At 32.8% G+C, this 20,633-nt stretch overlaps 1 protein-coding gene across 4 annotated transcripts in view; it reads right to left on the bottom strand.

Moving 5' to 3' along the window:
* TSC22D1 (TSC22 domain family member 1) overlaps positions 1 to 20,633 on the bottom strand; it is a 165,668-nt gene that overhangs the window by 96,992 nt on the left and 48,043 nt on the right. The window contains exons 3-4 of one of the 4 annotated variants that reach the window (XM_020971538.2): positions 15,470 to 15,626; positions 12,978 to 14,646 (exon numbers count right to left, since the gene is read on the bottom strand). The exons of 2 other annotated variants lie outside the window; for them this stretch is intronic. In XM_020971538.2, the coding sequence (XP_020827197.1) occupies positions 14,629 to 14,646; positions 15,470 to 15,626 (175 nt within the window). In that variant the 3' untranslated portion in view covers positions 12,978 to 14,628. Of the gene's footprint in view, positions 1 to 12,977; positions 14,647 to 15,469; positions 15,640 to 20,633 lie in introns of those variants that run through there. One more of the 4 variants, XM_020971544.2, reaches the window with a different exon arrangement.

The raw sequence follows: 20,633 nt of genomic DNA, 5'->3' as shown, positions 1-20,633 counted from the left end.
GGAATCACTTTTGCCACATTCAACTTATAGGACTCAGTGTTCCTGACCTCAATTTATGCTTACATACAATTTGGAGCTAATCTTTAAAAAAAAAAACCACACATTTCACTCATCATGGGTACTTGAACTGAACCTCAAAACTACATTTTACATGCCATCCCCATGTCTTACATAGGTAAAAATCAGAAATAATCTCTTCTATATACCTCCTGTCATATCCAATTTTCATCCTAATCTTCACTTGTTTAAGACCTGTATTTCATTAAGGCTATGCTATTTCAACAGTGTGGGCCTTTCCCTAAAAATCACAGATCACAATTCAGTAAATGATCTTGGTCTTAGAGAATCGTTTTGACAAAAGAGTTTCAAATTATATCAAATTGTAGTGGTTAATAAATGATTTTGACTTTACAACCAGTGTGCCCATCACAGTATTTAATACTGCAAATAAATCAAAATAAGCAAACAAGTTTGTATGAGTTTAGTATTTCCCAGCAAAAAACATTATCTTCCATTTCCTAAGACCCATCCAGCAAAAAGCAAGTATAAGATTTCTCTAAATTGAAGGCTTAATACTATACTCTGACCAACCAAGAACATTTAACTTAAACATTTTAGTTTATCAAAATTTTAATAAATTAAGACATACAAAAAAAAATTAGAACATCAGCAAGATTTAAAACTACTTGCTCAAAGAGCTCGGGAGAATTGAGTCCTGCTTGAAAGTGAAACTAACATTACTTCATATAACAGGTATTTTTAAAAATCAAGCTGTCTCACCAAAAAAAAAAGTGAAATTAAATTTAATACATTCATCATTTCAATGCTCAAGTACTGAATCTGATTCATAGGTTTTAATTTGTTGCTTTCAATTACAATGAGTGAAAATAGTAGCATTTTATATCAAAGATTTTACCATGTGGACTTATTTAATAATTAAAATCTATTCATATTTATTTAGTTCAGGGTTATGGGAAGATGAGATCATTTGGGAGAGGAGGTTGAGGGCTATTACTGATCATAAATGATTTATAATACATTTTTAATGTTATAACCTGTTTTAAATTTCATGAGTATTAAAAATACGTATCCTAAAAATTAGACATTCTCATTGCTATAAAATATTACTCAAATGACTCAGTCTCATCAAATAAGATTGAAAAAAGATAAATAAAAATAACAATTTTAAGTCATCAAAGAATTGAATATGGGTAAATTTTTTTGTAAAGATTAATTAATGGGTTATTTTTAAATTGTAAAACTTTTCTCTAGAATCTGTAGTTCACAAGTTCATTCCTGCTAACTGTAGTCTTTATGCTATAGAAAATTAAGCATTTTTTTCCCAATCATGTTTTATTTCTCAAAGTGAGGTAACTCCATTCCAAAAGAGCTACTTGATCTGACCAAAACTGTAAAGTACCAAGTTTTAATGGACTGGAATAAAGAGAAAGGGCAGCCTATATGTGTCAATGTTACTGACATATTAAGACATTAGGAACTAACAAAAGATTAACATAAAGGGGCTTTGGGACTTGTCACAGAGCTTCTACATAAAATTTCTGATTATTCCTAAGAGCCATAATTATTACCCACCAAATGAACAAGTCCAGTTCATGGTCTAGCAAAAATAAGTGTTTTGGTTTTTTGGTGGGGCACAGGATGGTTAGTTTTCAAATACAGAAAGGGTATTTTGATGTCTTTTGCTGGATGGTTTAGAAGTTCAGAAAGAAATCAGCTGAACTGCTGAAGGTTGTTAAAAACAGAATGAAAACAGAATGAAGCAAATTGTTTTAATGTCTTTATTAACATTAAACATCAACACTTAATATTAAAAAGCATAACAGTTCAGTTTTATCAAGCAATACTTCTTTAGGAGGAAAGACTCATAACGTATTTAACAAGGAAACTCCCAGGTGGATGGTGAAGCATGGCCAACAGCAAATACCAAGACTCCATTATTTTCGCAGGCCCCAGAAGGGCAAGAAGTATCAAGTATCTCTTCCAACTATAGAGGAGTTGGTAAAGTCAGATTAAAAATATTTAAGCTCTGCTGGCCTATATACCACAGTGTCTGATCCACAGCTGGCTCAATAAATTCTTGTTGATTCATCTGTGAGCTCATGGGTGTGGGTTTTCCCTCCAATAATTCATCCAAGTCCAAGTTAAAAAGAAGCTCTAAAATTTAACACTGACCTCTTTAAGAATTAAGCTCTGTGAAAAATCTAGAATAGATTACATACTTAAAATATTTTTTAAAAAGTTAAGAAAAATATAATGGCTCTTATATGCAATCCCTGGGAGATTTCAGGTAGCACTTAATACATAAATCTACAGTGAGATTTTCATTTCTGGTATGGAAAATAAGATCATAATAAAACTATTTTAATTTTATATATGAAATCAACTTTTAAATTAATACAAAGAAATGAAGATCATTCTCCATTTTTCAAAGGAACATAACTTCATTAAGACAAAATTTTTAACTGTGGTAGAATCATGTTTAAGTATTTTAAAGGAAAATATCTATAAATATTAATTATCCATTTCTTGAATATATTTACATTCTGAATTTTACATAAGGAAATTATCTGTCCTTCATATTACTGGACCAAACCAAATTAGTTTAAATTTATGCTTACCTATTTTTGTTGCCACATGAATGCAAATATAGAATTGTTTTATGCCATATACTTGGGCCAGTTTAAAATCAGATCATTGTAGAAATATGCCATTTACATTTCTTAATGTAAAAGATCTGAAACACACCCTAATATAACTTACTACTACTATAGAGCACAGGGTTGGGTTAACAATGTTAGACAACTCAGGCTGGAAAAACGAATAAAATCCATTCATGACTGATGAAATTAAAGCCTTCTCCCTCTAAACCATTCTTGTACAACTTGATATTTAAATGACAGCCTTACTTCCGAGAAGGAAAAAAACAAAGTGGCCATATTTGATATTGAGCAGATGGTTTGTGTTCCTGAGCTTCGAGGTCTGAAAGCATCATATGCAAGGCCATATTGTGCTCTGAGAATAATACATTAGGATCTTAAAAACCCAGATGAAAACAGCATGCAAGAAAACACATTTGGAACTTTTTTCAAGTGGGAGCTAGAAAGTTATTTGTTCATGACTTCATTTTTCCCTCAAGCCCACAGTCAAGTTTCTTAGAGATAAAGATATGAGTAAAGAAGTGCTTTCACAAAAGAAACAGAAAGAGGGTAAAGGGAAAAATTCAAATCACTTATTTCTCATATGTCTTTTTGAGTCATCTACCCCCATCCTCAATAAAGACATATTCAGAAGCTAAAAAACACCACTAAGTATCCCTTCACCTGAAAGCTGCAAGTCTAAATCACTTAGAGGTAAAGGGACAGAAAACAGATCTTGATTAAATATTAACATGACGTAGTCACGAACAATAAGTACAGAGAATTTTCTAATTTCTTAAAGGAAAAGTTAAGCAGCAAAACCTCTATATGAATCTGAGGTGAAAATATTTACAAAACTTAAGAATTCATTAATTTCTTAAATTACTTCTCTGTCAAATAAAGGATGGTTAAACACATGTTTTCTCCCCAAGGATGAGAATGATAATGATGGCAACAATTCATATTATATGGATTCATTAAAGTTTCAATGAATTGCCTCAGGACTATTCATCCAAAAAGGAAAGTTATTAAGTGCCAAAGTGCCAGCCATTTTACTAAGCTCTGAGAAATACAAAGACAAAAAAGGCAAAGCACCTGCCCTCAAGGAGCTTACACTCTACTAGGAAGAAAACAAGATATACACAGAGAAATCAAAGAACATCATCTTGATAGGTAGAAGTCTTGTCCTTGTAATGCTTAGTACAATGTCTGACACATGGTAAGCACTTTTTAAATACTTAAATTTAAAACAAAATACATGCCAAGTAATAGTAGGGGTGAAAAGAAAAAACAGGGGTTCTAAAAGGCGGTTATTATTGTAAACTTTCTCAGTGCAATAGTAAAAAGTACACATTTAAACAAAACTGACACCATCATATTTTAAAATTGCTCATCTTAATAAATTCACGATACAGACTTGTGAAGTGGAGGAGTAGTTAAGTTTTGGGAAGGGAAACACGAAGGTAGAATCCAATAAACTACAAAATTCCAGTCAATTTAGCTTTTATTGTGAATTCCGTATTAATGTGGTCTCACACACTATGGTGAACTTCTCAAACATACTTAATTACAATGCACAGATTTATGTAATATGTCCCTATGCTTTATCCTGCTATTAAATAAACTGTAAATACCATGAGGAAGCAGATCCTGAATTATCTCCACTTTGGATTTCACCCAATGCCTAGAACTGTTACTCTGTAATGCACTGGTCATTGAAAACAAAACAAACTAGCATTTTTATCAAGTTTACAGAGCACTATATGTTTATTGAGGCAATGTGACAAAACTGATAGAGTGCTGGACTTGGAGACAGGAAGATCTGAATTCAAATAGCTTCTCAATCACCAGTGTAGCCCTGGACAAATTATTTACTATCTGAACTTCAGTTTCCTCCTATGTAAAACAGAGATAACAGCACCTATCTCAGTATTACAAGCATCAAATCAGATGTATGTAAAGCAACAGCAAAACTTTAAGCTGAATACAGTCAGCTAAATATGCTGAATTGTATATCAATATCTTGTATAAATGGGCAACTAGGTGGTACAGTAGATAAAGCACTGGGCTTGGAATCAGGAAGACTCATCTTCCTGAATTCAAATCCGACTGCAGATAGCTGTGTGACCCTGGGCAAGTCACTTAACCCTGTCTGTCTCAGTTTCCTCATCTGTAAAATGAGCTGGAGAAGGAAATGGCAAATCATTCCAGTATCTTTGCCAAGAAAACCCCAAATGGGGTCAGGAAGAATTTGACACAACTGAAAAACAACTGTACGACAATCTTGTACGAATGGTTTTGATCGGGAGACAGGTGTGCCTCATTTTAAGTATTACAAATATTTTTTAAACTAACACTTAAAAACAGCTAAATTAAGGGAATTCACTATATGAAAGGTCTTTGACACTTTCATTTGTGTGGTTTTCCTAATATTTAAAAGTATCTGTTTTGTAAACATTTGATTTACATATCATGTTATAAGCACTGCCAGAAATATCACAAAGGTAGGAAAGAACAGTTAACAATGAAAAGGCACAGCAAATTGCTATCACATGTATTGCTGGATCCTCCTTTTTCTCTAAATCCCCTTAGAACCAATAATAAAACAATTGTTCCCTCCTTGCTTATATCAAGTTAACCATGCATACTACAGTTCTCATACTGGCAATGTTACATTGTCTCTATAGCTATTATTACTTTAATCCACTTCTGAACTTGCAATGGCAATCATGCAAAACTAAAATAATTGGCAGAATCTTCATAAATGTTTCAGGGGGTGCTGGACTAGATGACTAAAATATCTTCCAGCTCTGAACCTCTGAAACCTAAGTAGTACTCAGTAACACAGATATGTGGGGCATCTATAATTTCTATTACATGAAGATTATTATACTTTAACAAGTTTTTCTAAAGAATGGCTATAAAGTCCCTTTGCAAGATGATGAACAAGCATGCTATGTTCTCACAATCTGAAAATGTCATGAGTCTGATATGACATGACTACCTCAAAAGTTTATAAATGATTTGGTTACTTTGGGAGCGCAAAGTAAGTGGTTATCATAAAATCACCTAACATACAAAGAAAAATTTTAAATAGCTATCAAGAAATTTTTGCCATATTGGGCCTTCACTGCTGAATGGGGTATCAACAGAGGGTGACATTTCCCCTCCTCCTCACAAAAAGTATCTATCCTGAAGTGCCACTGGTTAGTGTATAATTTTCATATGACCACAAGGATTTTAAAAATGCATATGCTATCACTACATAAAATATTAACAGCAGAAATGTATACAGCAATATATAGCATAAGAAAAAGAAAGACTAGAGGTTCAGATTCCTACACTTTCTTCTAAGTTATTTTTTTACTTTAAATTCTTCTAAATGCCAGAATTTAACAACAACCACAAAGTCCTGTCTCTGTAAAACATAAGGATTCTGCACAAGTCACCAACTTTCCAAGTCTCTGTTTCCTGAATGAGACGAGTAGGAGGTGTGCAGATCTAGCATTCTGAATCTATGGGTAGAATGTTATCGTTAGATGAAATGCTTTTACCATTCTGCTAACCTTAAATAAAGACAAACGTGTTAGAAAGATGTCTAGTCCTAATGCCAAATGTTCTTACTATTGATATCTACATTCTTAAAACAAAAACAGAAACTAGCTATTTCTCCATTGCCTAAAGCACAATTCAAATTGGATTTCACTTTAAAAAAATCTGCTACAGAGAGCTACAATTTATCATTGCCTTTAAGACCCTCTATTTGATATTTATTATTAACTTAAAGAAAGTAAATTATGAATATTAAATCACTCTCATCCAGAAAAGTAGAATATGGCCTTCTTGACTCAAGTTCACATCTGTTTAGTCATTTCTAGCATGTGGGTGTAATGCTTAAGAGAATGGCCTTTCAGAAGGCTTCTGAAGCCACAGGAATTGATTTAGTAATAAAAATCCCTAATTTGCAGACAGAAGTGGGCTTTTAGACGAATCTTATCTAGCATCCTTAGTGAAAATGTTGAATACTCTCTATTTTTCCCTTTGTTGAATAAAGATGCTCAACACACTTTCTCCTCTTAGTTAAAGTCAAATAAATTGGCTCAGTCAGCTCTGTCAGATCTTCTTCCGCCAGAATTTGAATAAAGCCTCTTTACAAATGATTTACAACATACAGGTTATATAGAATTAATGTGAGTGAAATGAGTCAAGATAAATTTGATAAATTTGGGACACATCTCCTCTTGTATAGCTACTCATGGTTTTAAAAAAAAGTTTAGCTCTAAAATAAAGTTAGTTTGTATGTAACTAAAATGTCTCAAGTTGTTACTTTCCAGCCAAATTTTCTCCCCATCAAAATGTAGACACTGATATTTATACCTATCCTTTCTATAAATTCAGAATTACAATTTATATAAATTTTATAAACAAATACAAATTTATCACTGCATATACTTCCCTAAGTGGAATTTTGTGTAATTTACCAATGACTTGGAAAAGAGAAATAGCATGCTTATCCAATCATTAAGATGAGACAAAGTTAGAAGGAGTAGTTTGGAGGCTGGAGAATGAAATCAGAATACAGAAATACCTCAACAGGTTAAAAAAAAAACTCAACCACACAAATATGAGAGGTCACTGAGTAACTATACACATGAAAAAATTATTAGAAATTTTAGTTGACTATAAGTTCAATATGAGTCAACAACGTGATTCTTGCCGTCAATTGCCCAAAAAGCCAATGTGACCTTAGCTTGATGAAATAGAAATATTATATTTAGAATAAAAGAAGTTATGGTCCCAGCTTAATCATAAAGCAACTAGAGCACTATAATTCCATCTTGGGTACCATTTTTAAGAGACACACTAACGTGAAACACGTCCAAAAAAGAAGAAAAATCAAGATGATGAGTAAACTGGAAATGAGGCCATATAGCTAAGATTTATATAGCACTCAAAGTTTTAAAAAGTGCTTTCTACATAATATATATGTATAATATGTTATCTCTTTGGTCCTAACAACCATGTGAAGATGCTACCATTATTCCTATATTACAGATGAGTAAACTGAGGCTAAGCAGTTAAATGATTTGCCCAAGATCACATGGCTAGTATCTGAGATGACATCTGAACCCAAGTCTTCCTGACTCCAAAATCAACGCCCTAGGAACTTATTTTTGAAATGCATTTTTGCCTACAAAACAGAATATTTAGGGGAAACACGATAAATTTTCAAATATTTAAAGTCAGTTCTCATCTTGTAGAGGAATTATCAGATACAGAGACGTAGATTTTGGCTCAATAGAAGGAAAATCGCCTGGGAGTCAGTGACTTGGGTTCAAGTTTTCAGCTCTGCCACTTGGTAATTTTTACATTAGTCACATCACTTAATCTCCTCACACCCCAAGGCCTCAGTATCTTTATCTGTAAAATGGAGTTGTAGGAAGAAGGAAAGGTGTGTTAGACTAGATGACAAGTACCCTTCTGGCTCTTCCACAACATAATTCAATGTCTAAAAACAGGGGACTCCCTAATTAACTAGGGATCTGATCCTCACTGCAGCTATTTAAGAAGAAGCTAGATAAATGCCTAATTCGTGGTTGCTATAGAACAGTAATGCCATACTCAGAAAGGAGATCACTAATTCATATACAAGGACCTCTGAATATCACATATTGCCTTAGTTTTAATATGATATTATCTACTTTTTGTTGTATTTTTATTTATTTTGTTAAGTATTTCCCAATTATATTTTAATCTGATTCAGGCTGCACTGTATGCCTGCCATGTATGGGTCACGTGTCTGACACCTCTGCTGCAGAATATAGGTTACTACATATAGGTAGGCTGAATAAAATGTTCTTTCATGACCCTTCCAAATCAAACTATAATGAAAAAAATCAAACATACTGTATTGTATATATGATTAAATAGAAACTGACATAAAGTAAGAATTCACAAATGACTCATACATTTATATATACCCATATTCCACAAAAGCAGAGGCTTTTAGCTTTTTGTGTATCATGGAACCCTTTGGAAGTCTGGTAAAAACTTACAAACCCATTCTCAGAATGGTTTTAAAATAAAACACTTAGGATTACAAATGAAACCAATTATGAAGTATAGTTATCAATTCTAATTAAGTTCATAGATTCTGAGTTAAGGATTCCTTTAATAAAATATTTGTTTACAAAAAATTATATAGCAGAGGCCAGATGTTGATGCAATATGATAAAGTGAAATTTAAAATTTTTAAATATTTTAAATATTGGATATCCCTGACAATCAAAGTTTGTTCAGAAACAAAGACATGATATCTCTAAAATGATAATAATAAATCAATGGCAAAATGGGATTCAATTTATGAAAATTCACTTTTTATCCAACATTTCAGTAGTATTAAATTAATCCATTAATTCACCACTCACTTAGGCATACATGACTAATAACTGGCATTTCTATAGCACTTCAAAGTTTGCAAAGAAAGGGCTTTACAGGTTATCCCAGTTAATCCTCCCAACAAACCTATGACAGGGGTAGTATCATGATCCCTATTTTACAGAAGAGTAAAAGAAGGCTGATTTTTCAAGGGTCATACTGCTAATAAGTATCTGAGGCAGGATTAGGACTCAGATCTGATTCCAAGTCCAACCCTCTCCACTACTTCTGCTACCTTGCTGCCAAGTGAGGTACACCAGCAAGAGAATCTTCAATAACCAAAGAGTAACTCACTTTTCAGATTAGTATCCTTTCATTCTGGAAATTAGACAATATCTGTCATGCTATAGAACAAAAGCCCTTTAACTTAACTGAATTCCTCAGAGAATCAGTTAAAATACAATACTAATCAAATGATCCATTCATATCTTTATCATTTAATACAGTACAACAATATGAATCTGTTTCAGTTTTGCCTATAAAATATATCAAAATATTATTTCCTTTGTTCTTCCATCTGAACATGTCTGAAGATAAATAACTAATATGTGAAAAACATCATGAACTCAGAACAAAACAAGATCACTAGATTTAGTAATTATGTTTTATATATTCTATACAAGTCTAATAACATAAATAGGAATATCTACTCAAACTGAAACAATAACTTAACTTTCTGGGCCACGTGGTCAATGAATACTCAGTGTCATTTAACAAGAGAAAAATTAACATGAATAAATCTTCTCTTATTAAAGTTTTCGTAGTAGTTAACTCTTGTTACTCTGAAGATGAATTATTGTCACTGATAGAAGGCTTTCCCCAATCTACTAACCAGCTGGGACCAGATAGTAGGCCCTCCCTGAGATACTCTAGTTGAAATATAAAGAAGCAGTACCAGTATCTCTGTGTATGAGATCTGTGAATGCATTCCAAAATTGCATAATCATTTTCGAATTGTTTACTTATCTTTTCCATTCATTTGAACCAATGACCAAAAGTTGACTGTTTAATTAGGCAAATTAATTAGACAACACAAATTGTATAAGTTTTTAAAAAAATCAAAATGAAAGGTCAATTTTTGTTTAAAAAAAAAATCAATCATTTCAAATCAACTTTTAATACCTGGCTGCCTTTTCCCTAACTCTTTCAGGGATACTTTTGAATAGAATTCCTAAAAACAATTCTGAAAACTTCATTTACCCTTTAAAAAAGTTTTCTGTCTTTTTATTATAAATGATTTCCTCACAAGGATCTTGAATACAAAGGTATTTATTTTTTAAAAAAAGTAATTATTAGACACCTATGTGTCTAAATTAAAAAAATTAGAATCATTCCAATTTCAGGAATAGACACTTATTTTAAAATGTTAATTTTCCCATAGTTAACTATGAAAACTGCACCTTGTAAATGAAGGTATTATCTAAGCAGAGAAGAAAGTAAAGAAACCATAATTTGACAACTTAAAATTTTGGCAGCGTGGCATAGCAGACATAGGGCCTGCCTAAGAGTTGGGAAAACTAGGGCTTAAGTATTGCTTCAGGGCAATACTAGCTAAAAATTATATACAAATTCCTCAATGGCACAGGTAGTTCTCACAATAAAATCACAGGCTTAAATAAAAAAATAGTTTTGCCATTTCCCTTACTCTATTATACTGCCTTCAAAAGAAGTTTAGAAAATATGTAACCTGTATTTGATACAGTGTCTAACAGTATTAAAGCAATGAGATTAATTTTGTTAAAAAAAAAATCTATTTCATTATTTTATAGTCATCACATGCATTAGTCTTCCTTTTGTGAGAATATACAAATATCAAATTGGTTTCAATATCAGAAGATTTTTTTTAAACAGTATTCAACCTCATTTTAGTGAGAATAGGGCGGACATTATGATAATAAGGGGAAAAAAATCACACTGTAGTTAACCAAGTTACAAGTATATTTTGCCCAAGACTATGCCTCGAGGATATAAAATTAAGCCAACATTAGTATTCTATAAGGTTTAGCTTAGAATAATTCTACCCTCTATTCCTCACTGTCTTAAAACTAGACCTTCTGAACAGAATGGCTACCAGTTCAATTTAGCATTGAATTCTTTTCAACTTCTAAGTGGGGTTTTTTGGAGGCAATCAGGGTCACACAGCTAGTTAAGTGTCTGAGATTGAACTTGAACTCAGGTCCTCCTGACTTCAGGGGCTAGTGGTCTAACCACTGCAACCACCTAGCTGCCCCATTTATGGTTAAGTATTAAAAGAAGCAAAAGATTTTTTCATTGTGCCAATAAACAGAATACATATTAGGCCACCGAATTTTTTCTTTTAATACATGGCAATACATATTAACAGTAATTAGGTCATGCCAACTGCTTCTGCCCAAAGTTAAGTTTTGATGCCTCCATTATCATAATAAACAAAAATGATTTTATGGGCATAGTCAAGATTAATGCTATATTTGGTTAAAAAGCAATTTCAAAATTTAAGCTGGCATTTGTTTTCCTTTATTAATAAGCAAAAACTTACCATACCCTTTGGTATAAAGTATGTAGATGCTACAGAGCTCAGTTTTATTAAGAATTCTTTAAAGTCTCATTCCAAAAATGCGATCAACCTGCACCATCTTTACTACCCTGTAACCAACACACTTACCAGAAAGAAGCCACCCAACAGCAATAAGCCTGAAAACATTCAGTACAATTATTACTGGTCATATTATATTCATATAAATATATTTTTAAAAAATTTTATTCCACTCATAAGAACATTATTTAATTTCAGGCCAATGTAATTTATTTTGGGCCCCACCAGGAAAAGTATTAATTTAACTTGAAATTTCTTGCCTAAAACTCCATCTCAATCTTATCCTGAATCTGCATAGTCCATTTCTGATGAAATTCCTCTTCATATCCCAGAGATGTGCTTCTAGCGGACTCTGCACAGAAAAGGTAAATTCTTCCATTTGATCCAATTAAGTTGACGTCTCCAAAAAGACCTAACCCTTATTTAACACGAAATATTCTCCTTTCTCATGTTGCCTCTCACTTGAGTATACTAACAATAATGATGATGATGATGATAAAAACACACATGGATATAGTGCTTTAAGATTTGCAAAGCACATGTTAACTCATTTGAACATAAGCAAGACTTTGGGGCTGTTACTAACCACCAAGAGTTAATTAATAGTGAGATTTCTCTTTCCACATCAATAAGTTGAGGCAGAGTCTAAAATATAACACTCTCCCCTTCAATAATTTTTGTCATTTGTGAGCAAATCTGATTCTCAACACAGGCTACCATTTTCAAATTTCAGGATTTTTTTCCAACTGTTTTAATCTGTCCAGCTTTTAAGTAATGACATTTAAATTATGTCATACTACAGAGATTCACAGAGAAATTTAAATTTTCAACAATGTTTATAGATTGCCACTGAAGGCTAAAAAAAGCCATATTTTGGAATGTTTATTTGCTATGTACCAAAATGAATCTCATTTTCTGATGAAAAAAATATCTTCAAAATAAATTATTCTGAAGACAAATAGCAAATATTGAGCTAATTTAAAAATTTAGACAAGCAGACTAAATAAAATTACTTATTTCGCACACATTAACTGTGCAAATAACAACTTTCATTTAAATCCATTCCACTTTTAACAGAACACCCTCCAAATGAACAAAAATAAATCAAGTATAGTATATTATATTCAGAAATGTCTAGAGAAAATACAAAATTTTAATTCATTTTTAAACTGTCATTTTCAATGTCTATTCCTGAAATACAAATAAGTCATTTATAAATAAGCACATTTTTCATGCAGAAAACATTTATTTACATAAAGTAATCATATGTACAAATATTCAAAAAATATTAGCCACACTAAGAAAAATATTAGCTTTGTCTTGATGGTCATATTAAAAAAAAACACTGAAAAATATAGTACTATATACAATCTATTGTCTTAAATACCAGACATTCAAAAATTTGTCAAGAAAATGTTAAGTTTAGGCAAACAAGTTTAGGCAAATTCACATAAAAATACAAGTTTAATTTTTAAAAATCTTTTTAGGCACTAGCTATAGAGGCAGGCACTTTTAAAAAAATAAACCAAGGAATTACTGGGATTTAATGCAAGAAATTAAGAGACTAAATTACTGTTCATCTCTAAAACTGCAATAACCAACCAACAATAAAAATATAATGTCTCAAATTAAAAGTTGGTTTTGGTTTGTGCCATGGTTTATGGAGTTAAACTCAATTTTCAAGAAAATGATTTTGTTTCCTGAACTTTTAAATTTTTATTTCTATAAAATTATTGAGTACTATCAAATCATTTTAGTCTGTATTTAGGAAATAAAATTAGGAATAAATTGAAATGGTACATTTACGGGAATTCAAACCCCTTCAAAGATAATTCTGTTCAAAGCTAAGTGTGAGTATCTTTTACACATCTTCCTCTATTAAGGAATTATTTAAATAATAATTTCTTTATAATAAAAATAAAAATTTAAAGGAATTTGGAAATTTGGGGCAAGGGAAAAGGGAAGGGTGGATGGGAACCAGCAGCAAAATCTTCCACATTAATCTTAACAACTCTGGAACTACATTTTCAATTTTAAAAAAGTGCAATGCTGCACTTTAATCAAATATAAGTAATTCATATATCAACATCCAAATAAGCACTTCCCCTCATTAATGAGTTTAGAGTAACTAATGTTTAACAAATCTCCATCACATAACTCTGAAAAAGTTGCCTCTGAGCTTTCTGAAATCGAAGTGTGCATCCCAGTTAGGCACGCCTTCTTGCAGCACCATACCTCAAGTTAAAACGGTATATACCACATTAGAAGACAGACCAAGTTGGACTAAGAATATACTCACAGTACAGCCTCTTCTACTACTAAATTGGAATTTTTGTAGATAAATTTAATCAATGTGATGGTGGTAAGGCCCAAGATTAGAAAACAGTTAGGATTTCAGATCACAATAGTTCCCTATACTAACTATAAATAAGATACAGGTAGAAAATTAAGCTCGCTCCTCTATCTTCATAATTCCTTTAAAACATGAGGCAAGCAATCAATTTGTTATGAACATCTCAGTTTGGCCATCCACTTTAGATTCCCTATACCACTGCAGAAAAATGTACTCCATATGTTCACTGCTAAAACCAAAGGGTGCAGAGAATTCTCTAGAACTGCTTTTAAAGAGAATAGTGTTTGGAACTTCCTGCAGCTCAGTCTTCTGAATGAAAAGAATTATTTTCATGGTCACGTAAACATAACTCCAATCTGAAATGATTAGTTCATTATGTAAAAGCCTTTCCATTTCCAGCACCAACAGGTCATCATATAAAGCCAGAAAGCAAATTTAAAAGTTTTTAATGGAAAGAAGGCGATTCTCTCATCCTTGTGTCTTCTAGATATCTTACACTGGTCCATTCACCACTGCCTTCCAAACTGCTGGTGTTGGCATATGTGACAGACATCATCCATGAAGACTCTGCTAGAGAAATTCCTTTTGCTGAAGTAGTATGATGTTTACCAGTTGAAAGAAATCTGGTCAATTAGAGAAGAAATAAACCAGTCTCCCATTAACCCATTATCAAGATACCTGAAGTCACGGTAGGAGTCTACCATGGAGAAATGTAAACTGGCCAAAGGCACTTTGTTCAAAGGACTACCCATCATAGATGACAAGAACTTCCAAAACTAAGAAAAATCTAAGTCAAAATTCTTTTGACATAAGTAGCATTTTTCAGGATACGGAAAGCTACCTTTGAGTATATTTAAAATCAGCTTCAACAGATATTATATCCTGATGTTTAAATTAATTTGTATTTACATTATAGAACGAAGCCTATAATTAAGTTATATTAAATCCTCAAGTTTGGGTAGGATGTAGACCAATTTGGTAACAACTTCAATCCTGCACATCTAACTTGCAGGACAGAATAATACCTGGACATCTAGTTCTGCAGAATACAAGCATTCAGATATCCAGAGTGCTCAAAAGTGAAACATAAACTTTTTGAGCCATTGGGACATAGCAGGACATCAAAGTGTCCACCAATACAAAATTAATTGCTAAAATAGCCCTAGCTTCTATCTTGAAATGCCTATAAGCTACAGATGCATTCACCATTCATTCTTGTCCCCATCACTCAATACTTTCATAAATGGGAGGAGGAGGTGAGGGGAAGGTAGAATTAATTCTAGTTCCTTTTTTTGAAACAGGAACCAGAAATAGATAACACTCTTGGAAAAATCAACTGCAACATGATTTGGTTCTTGCATGAAGCCAGTGAAATCACTGGTTTATCTAAATGGAAGAACACTCAGATCTATAAAGAAACCCAAGTAAATAATGGAAAGCACCCACTTGTTTATTATTCTTTCCCACTCTCTCCAGAAGCTGGATATTCTGCCTCCAATGGTTCAGTGGAGAAAGTGGACCCCTGACGTCAAAAGCTCTCCGTGGTCTTGGCTGTATCTGTGGTTCTAGGATCATTCCTTGCACCTCTGGTAGGGGAGAAGCACTGAAATAGAGAGCTGAATATAGATTTAAGAAAAAAACTCTTATTAAGAAATTACAATCTCTCATCATTTGAGTTTGTAATGGCTTATTCTCAGGGTAAAAAGAAGCTGCTTTTCTGTATAATTTCTTTAGCGCCTTAACAATCTCCAAAAATGTTACCACCAAATGATAAATTCTTTGGCCACTGTTGAGAAATGACTGGGCTTGAGTCTAATAATATATTTTTGACCTAATATTGTAGTCCATAATACACTATATGAAAATCAACTTGGTCTCAAAGTTGAGTGTTTACTTTCAAACTGTACAGCACGAGACAGAAAACTGGTATAAGGTTAAAAGACCGATATGGAACAAGAGTGAATTTATCTCAGAAGGGACAGTGAAAGTTAATCATCTATATATAAAGTCAAAGGAGAGTTCCACTGCAGTTAATCCTGATGTCAAAGACAAAAGGATAGCTTTCAAAGAGTAGGCCGTTAACAAAACTAATAAGAATTGTCTAAAAATCTTGGTAATATCCTAAGAAACTGAATCTGTCCTTAGTTTTTAAGTCATTACCAACACAAAGAAGCAACATCAGGCTGCAAGTTTCAGTCCCTCCTTTGTAAGAGTCTGACCAAAACTAAACATAAATTTAGTCAAGACTTTCTGAAAAGGCATCGATAAAAAGGCATTTCTCTAATATTTAGGCTAAGAAAGAAAACTGTTTGGGTGGGGAGGAATGGAGTATATTAGGTACAGAATCAAGATGAATACTGAAAGACAGGGTGATCATTTGGCATTCAGGACAGCGTCAAAGATAAAGAAGTTATTGCTAATGATTACAATGTAGAAAATAAAACTGAGATGTATTTAATTAATAGACAATAAAGATATATACAAGAGAAAACTCTTATTATGGGAAGTAGAAAAGAAAAATGTATAAAGGTCCTAGTTTCTAATCAAGCACAAACTGAGAGGAGGTCATAGAGATATAAGTGACAAGAATTAAGGGGGTTGAAGGATTTATTATTGGTACCTTGAAAAATAGGTCAAGTTATGCTTTCGGTAAGAAAGAAAACACTACGAAGAACCCCAGATTTAGTGCTGGATATGAAGATTCTTGTGATGCTCTTGTTTTTTTAGCCAACTAGTTACTATTCTATTATGGGAAATGGATTTGGGAGATGAATAAAAGAGGATAAATAAATCTGACATGAAATAGTCTCTCTCCAATCTGCTATTTAAAAGGTTTCTTACCTGTGAGTGGCTAAAAGCCTGTGCTCCTGATAACTATCAAACAATCCACAAGTATTACTGAATGCTTACTCTGTTACCCTGTACTTAGGGAGGCTGCAACAACCAAAATAACACTTGGTGTCATAATGCTCTCAGTTCACCTTTTAGACCCACCTCCTGGCTCTGCTCACCAAATTGGAATTGTTCTGAGCTGAAAAGAAATGGTTATTTCATGATCTAACCGAATGAGTGAAATAAGTCCAAACTGACATGACCTTGTGCCTTAAGAATTCTTTGTTTTTCAAAGAAAGAGGTAATAAGACCTTAGAGAAAGCAATGGTAATCAGAAAAAATGCTTAACTGCCACTGTAAAAAATTTGACAGATAAATGAGAAAAGAAAAACAGTTAACAACCATCAATATTAAAATTCCATCCCTATCAAAAAGAAAATTGAAAATGAAACCTGAAAGTAGGTGACCAAGGGAGAATATAATTTAGCCAAAAGATATTGGTATGAAACCCATATCAACTTCCATAAGTGTCTACTCATTACCATATAAGCTAATAATAAAGTCTAATAGATGTATTCAAAGTCCTAAATTTGTTTTCAAAGAGAACATACCATTAGATCAGTAGGCTACTGAAATACCTTACAATAAACTTCACTAATTTCTTGGGAGGGTAAGGACTGGAACAAGGGAACAAGTTTAAATGAAGCATGAACAAATAAAGCAGTAAGATTCTCTTCACCATAGAAATTTTTTTAAAAAATATATATTTTAATTATTTTCATTATTTATAAGTTACATGTATGTGTGTGTGTGTGTGTGTGTGTGTGTGTGTGTATATATATATATATATATATATATCTGTAATTCACTAGGTGTCATTTAGCAAGAGTCTTTAGCAAACAACTTTAATGAACTGAAAAAAAAATGTTTTAATTAGCATATTCTAAAAAGTTCCAGCAGTATAGCCTGCTTCTATGGCAACTATTATCTAAAAGTTTTTCAAGTGTCTGAAAACTATTCCTTCTAGCCAGGAAACATTCTTCACACAATTGTATTTCCACAATCTGCTTAACGTTGCTTTTATTTTGAAAGGTAAATAAACATCCTAGGTCATCAGAACAAACTCCAAACTAGTGAAATATCAGTTAGCAGTGTTTTGCTGTATTTGATTTTAACTGGCTAAAAAATGATTTATTACCCAGTAGACCGTACTCAGCTAAAGACTAGTCTTCAACTTGTCTTTCTCTCCTACTATTACCCTTCATGCACTCCAAGACCGAATCAGAAATTGACTTAAAATATTTGGGAAATACATGTGTGTCCTCTTGTTTCTTAAGCTCCCACAAATGGACATAATTCATGAATGTGGGTAAAGGATAGAGACTAGACCCATGACATTTCATTGCTGTAAGGAACTAAGGGAAAGAGGACATTCCTTCTCTTTCCCTGAAGACTGAGACCACCTTTCTACCTTTGTATTTATAGTCCTAGAAAGGTGCTAAGGCACCGAGTAGTTCAGTGTTTTGCTAAGGTTCAAAAAGATAGACTGTCAGAAGCAAAACTCTTGACTAGTCTTCCTGGATCTGAGATCAGCTCTTCTGCCACCACTGCATGCTACCTCTGTAACTGTGGGTCTTGTTAAAATTCTGGAGTCCAAGCCAGTTGTAGAATAGAAATGGCTTCTAGTATAGTTTCTTTAAAAAAGTTTTCAGGCCCATCTAATGCAAAGTAATTAAACTCCCAAGCAGTTACAATCAAGTCTTCAAGTACACATTATCCAAATGGCAGCAAACCTCCCTCAAATTCAGGTTGGCTTCTGGTTGATGCTGCTTCAACTCAGTAGGAAATTAAAGTGAAGGCCTCATATTTAAAGAAAGAAAAATCTTTATTTCCCAGACCTCATGAAAATACTTTAAAGTTTATTATTTTATTTATTGAAAGTTAATAAAGCAAAACACTTTATTAACTTATGGGTTAGAAAAATATTGGTAGAAATTGAATAGGTATAGACAGGGAACAGAACAATTTTCAAGCTCCTCCCAATTCAGGTTAGCACCTTTGATTTATTTTGAAAACCAAGAATTTCCAGAGCAAATATACTCATTGAAATAAATAAAAATATAGATTGTAAAACAATATATAAAAGATTCTAGAAACATTTAAGAGAAACAGAAATCCATTTCCTCAGGTCTTAATACTTTATAAGCAGTCTAAGGATTTGAGGCCATGTCCAACATGATGAATCTCCTATTCATAAAAAGTATAGGCTTGCAACAACTGATTTTAATAGGAATCATCCCTTTAAGTTGTCCTCTAAAAAAGGAAGAAGCAAAAAAATATACTCCAACTTATAGAGAATGAACTCCTAATTAAGTTAATTGGGCAAAATAGGTTCTTATATACTTACTTTTTACAAATCTGATCAAGTTCATGAAATATTATAAGTCATATCCTAAGATAAGATGACTCTTAACAGAAACTCCATGAATCTCAAATTTTTAAGGAAGTCCTTAATGTAAAAGACTAGCTACATACAAATCAAGGAATATTGTATCCTGGACACAATTCCTTTCTGGTAAATTTTCTAAAATGTGTAGCAAATGAGCCACACATAAATTCACTTTTAAAACTGGTTTCATTTTATGTGGATTGGGTAATTTTCAATAATTTAATTCAAACAAAATTAAGTGTCCATGATATCTAAAGCATCTGTGCTAAGAGCCATGGAAAATGTAAAAATAAAATAAGACAGAGTGCAAGTTGTCAAAGGTACTTACCATCCAACAGAAGAAAACACACAAATACAATCCACTTGGAATGTACTAAGTGCTCTAACAGAAGTACACAATATTGTACTAGTTCAAAGGAAGGAGAATACTTTCAACCAGGAGGAAAGAGAAGTTAGAAGCACCTGAGCTGGGCATCAGAGGACAAGTAAAATCTTGAACAAAAGATGAAAGAAGCCATTCCAAACAGTGAAAATGGCACAGAGGTAAGGAGGCAAGAAAATAGAGAGCATATGTTTGGGGAAGAACAAATAGTAGAGTTCAGCTAAAGAATAGGATGTATGAAGGACAACAGGAAGAGATAAAGACTAGAAAAATTGGTTACTGGCAGATACGAAAAAAGCTTCAACCTCATATGCTAAATTAAGAAATTCAGACTTTATTCTATAGGAAGTGACAAGTGATATGATCAAAACTCTCTTTAGGGCTTTGCTTTTGGAAATAATGTCTAAGATGGTTTGGGGAAGAAAATATTGGGAGGGTAAAGCAGGACTAAAAATCTAATTCAAAAGTCAAAGCAATAAGAATCTGAAATATGATATTAATAGGGAGAATATAAAGTTGAGGTCAGATGTAAGAAATACCGAAGAAGTAAAACTAACAGATTCAATGTTGGGGGCAAGTAAAAGAGATTTAATTCCAAGTTTTCAAGTACAAGTGAATGAAGACAGTGATGACATTTACAAAAATAGGCCAAGTCAAGGGAAAATGGCTAATTTGGAGGAAAATTTTAGTTTTGGATATGGTTAATTTAAGATGCTGGTAGGAGGCACTCTGGTGAAGAGATTCAATAAACAGTTGGGAATACTGGCCTGAATGCTGATGAAGGTCAATGTTATAAAAACAGATTTAAGAATCAGCTGCAATGAAATGAGAAGTGGAAGCAATGAAAAGAGATAAGCCCAGCAAGGAAGGATTTGAAGAAAAAAAAATGCTAAAGGCCAGAACCTTGAGAAGATGCCTTCGTTTGGAGGTCAGAAGAAACATCATCA

This window comes from Phascolarctos cinereus, unplaced genomic scaffold (genome assembly GCF_003287225.1).
Source record: "Phascolarctos cinereus isolate Bilbo 61053 unplaced genomic scaffold, phaCin_HiC Scaffold_7;HRSCAF=346, whole genome shotgun sequence".
Classification (NCBI taxonomy): Eukaryota; Metazoa; Chordata; class Mammalia; order Diprotodontia; family Phascolarctidae; genus Phascolarctos; species Phascolarctos cinereus.
This window is presented reverse-complemented; position numbering and strand designations above follow the sequence as displayed.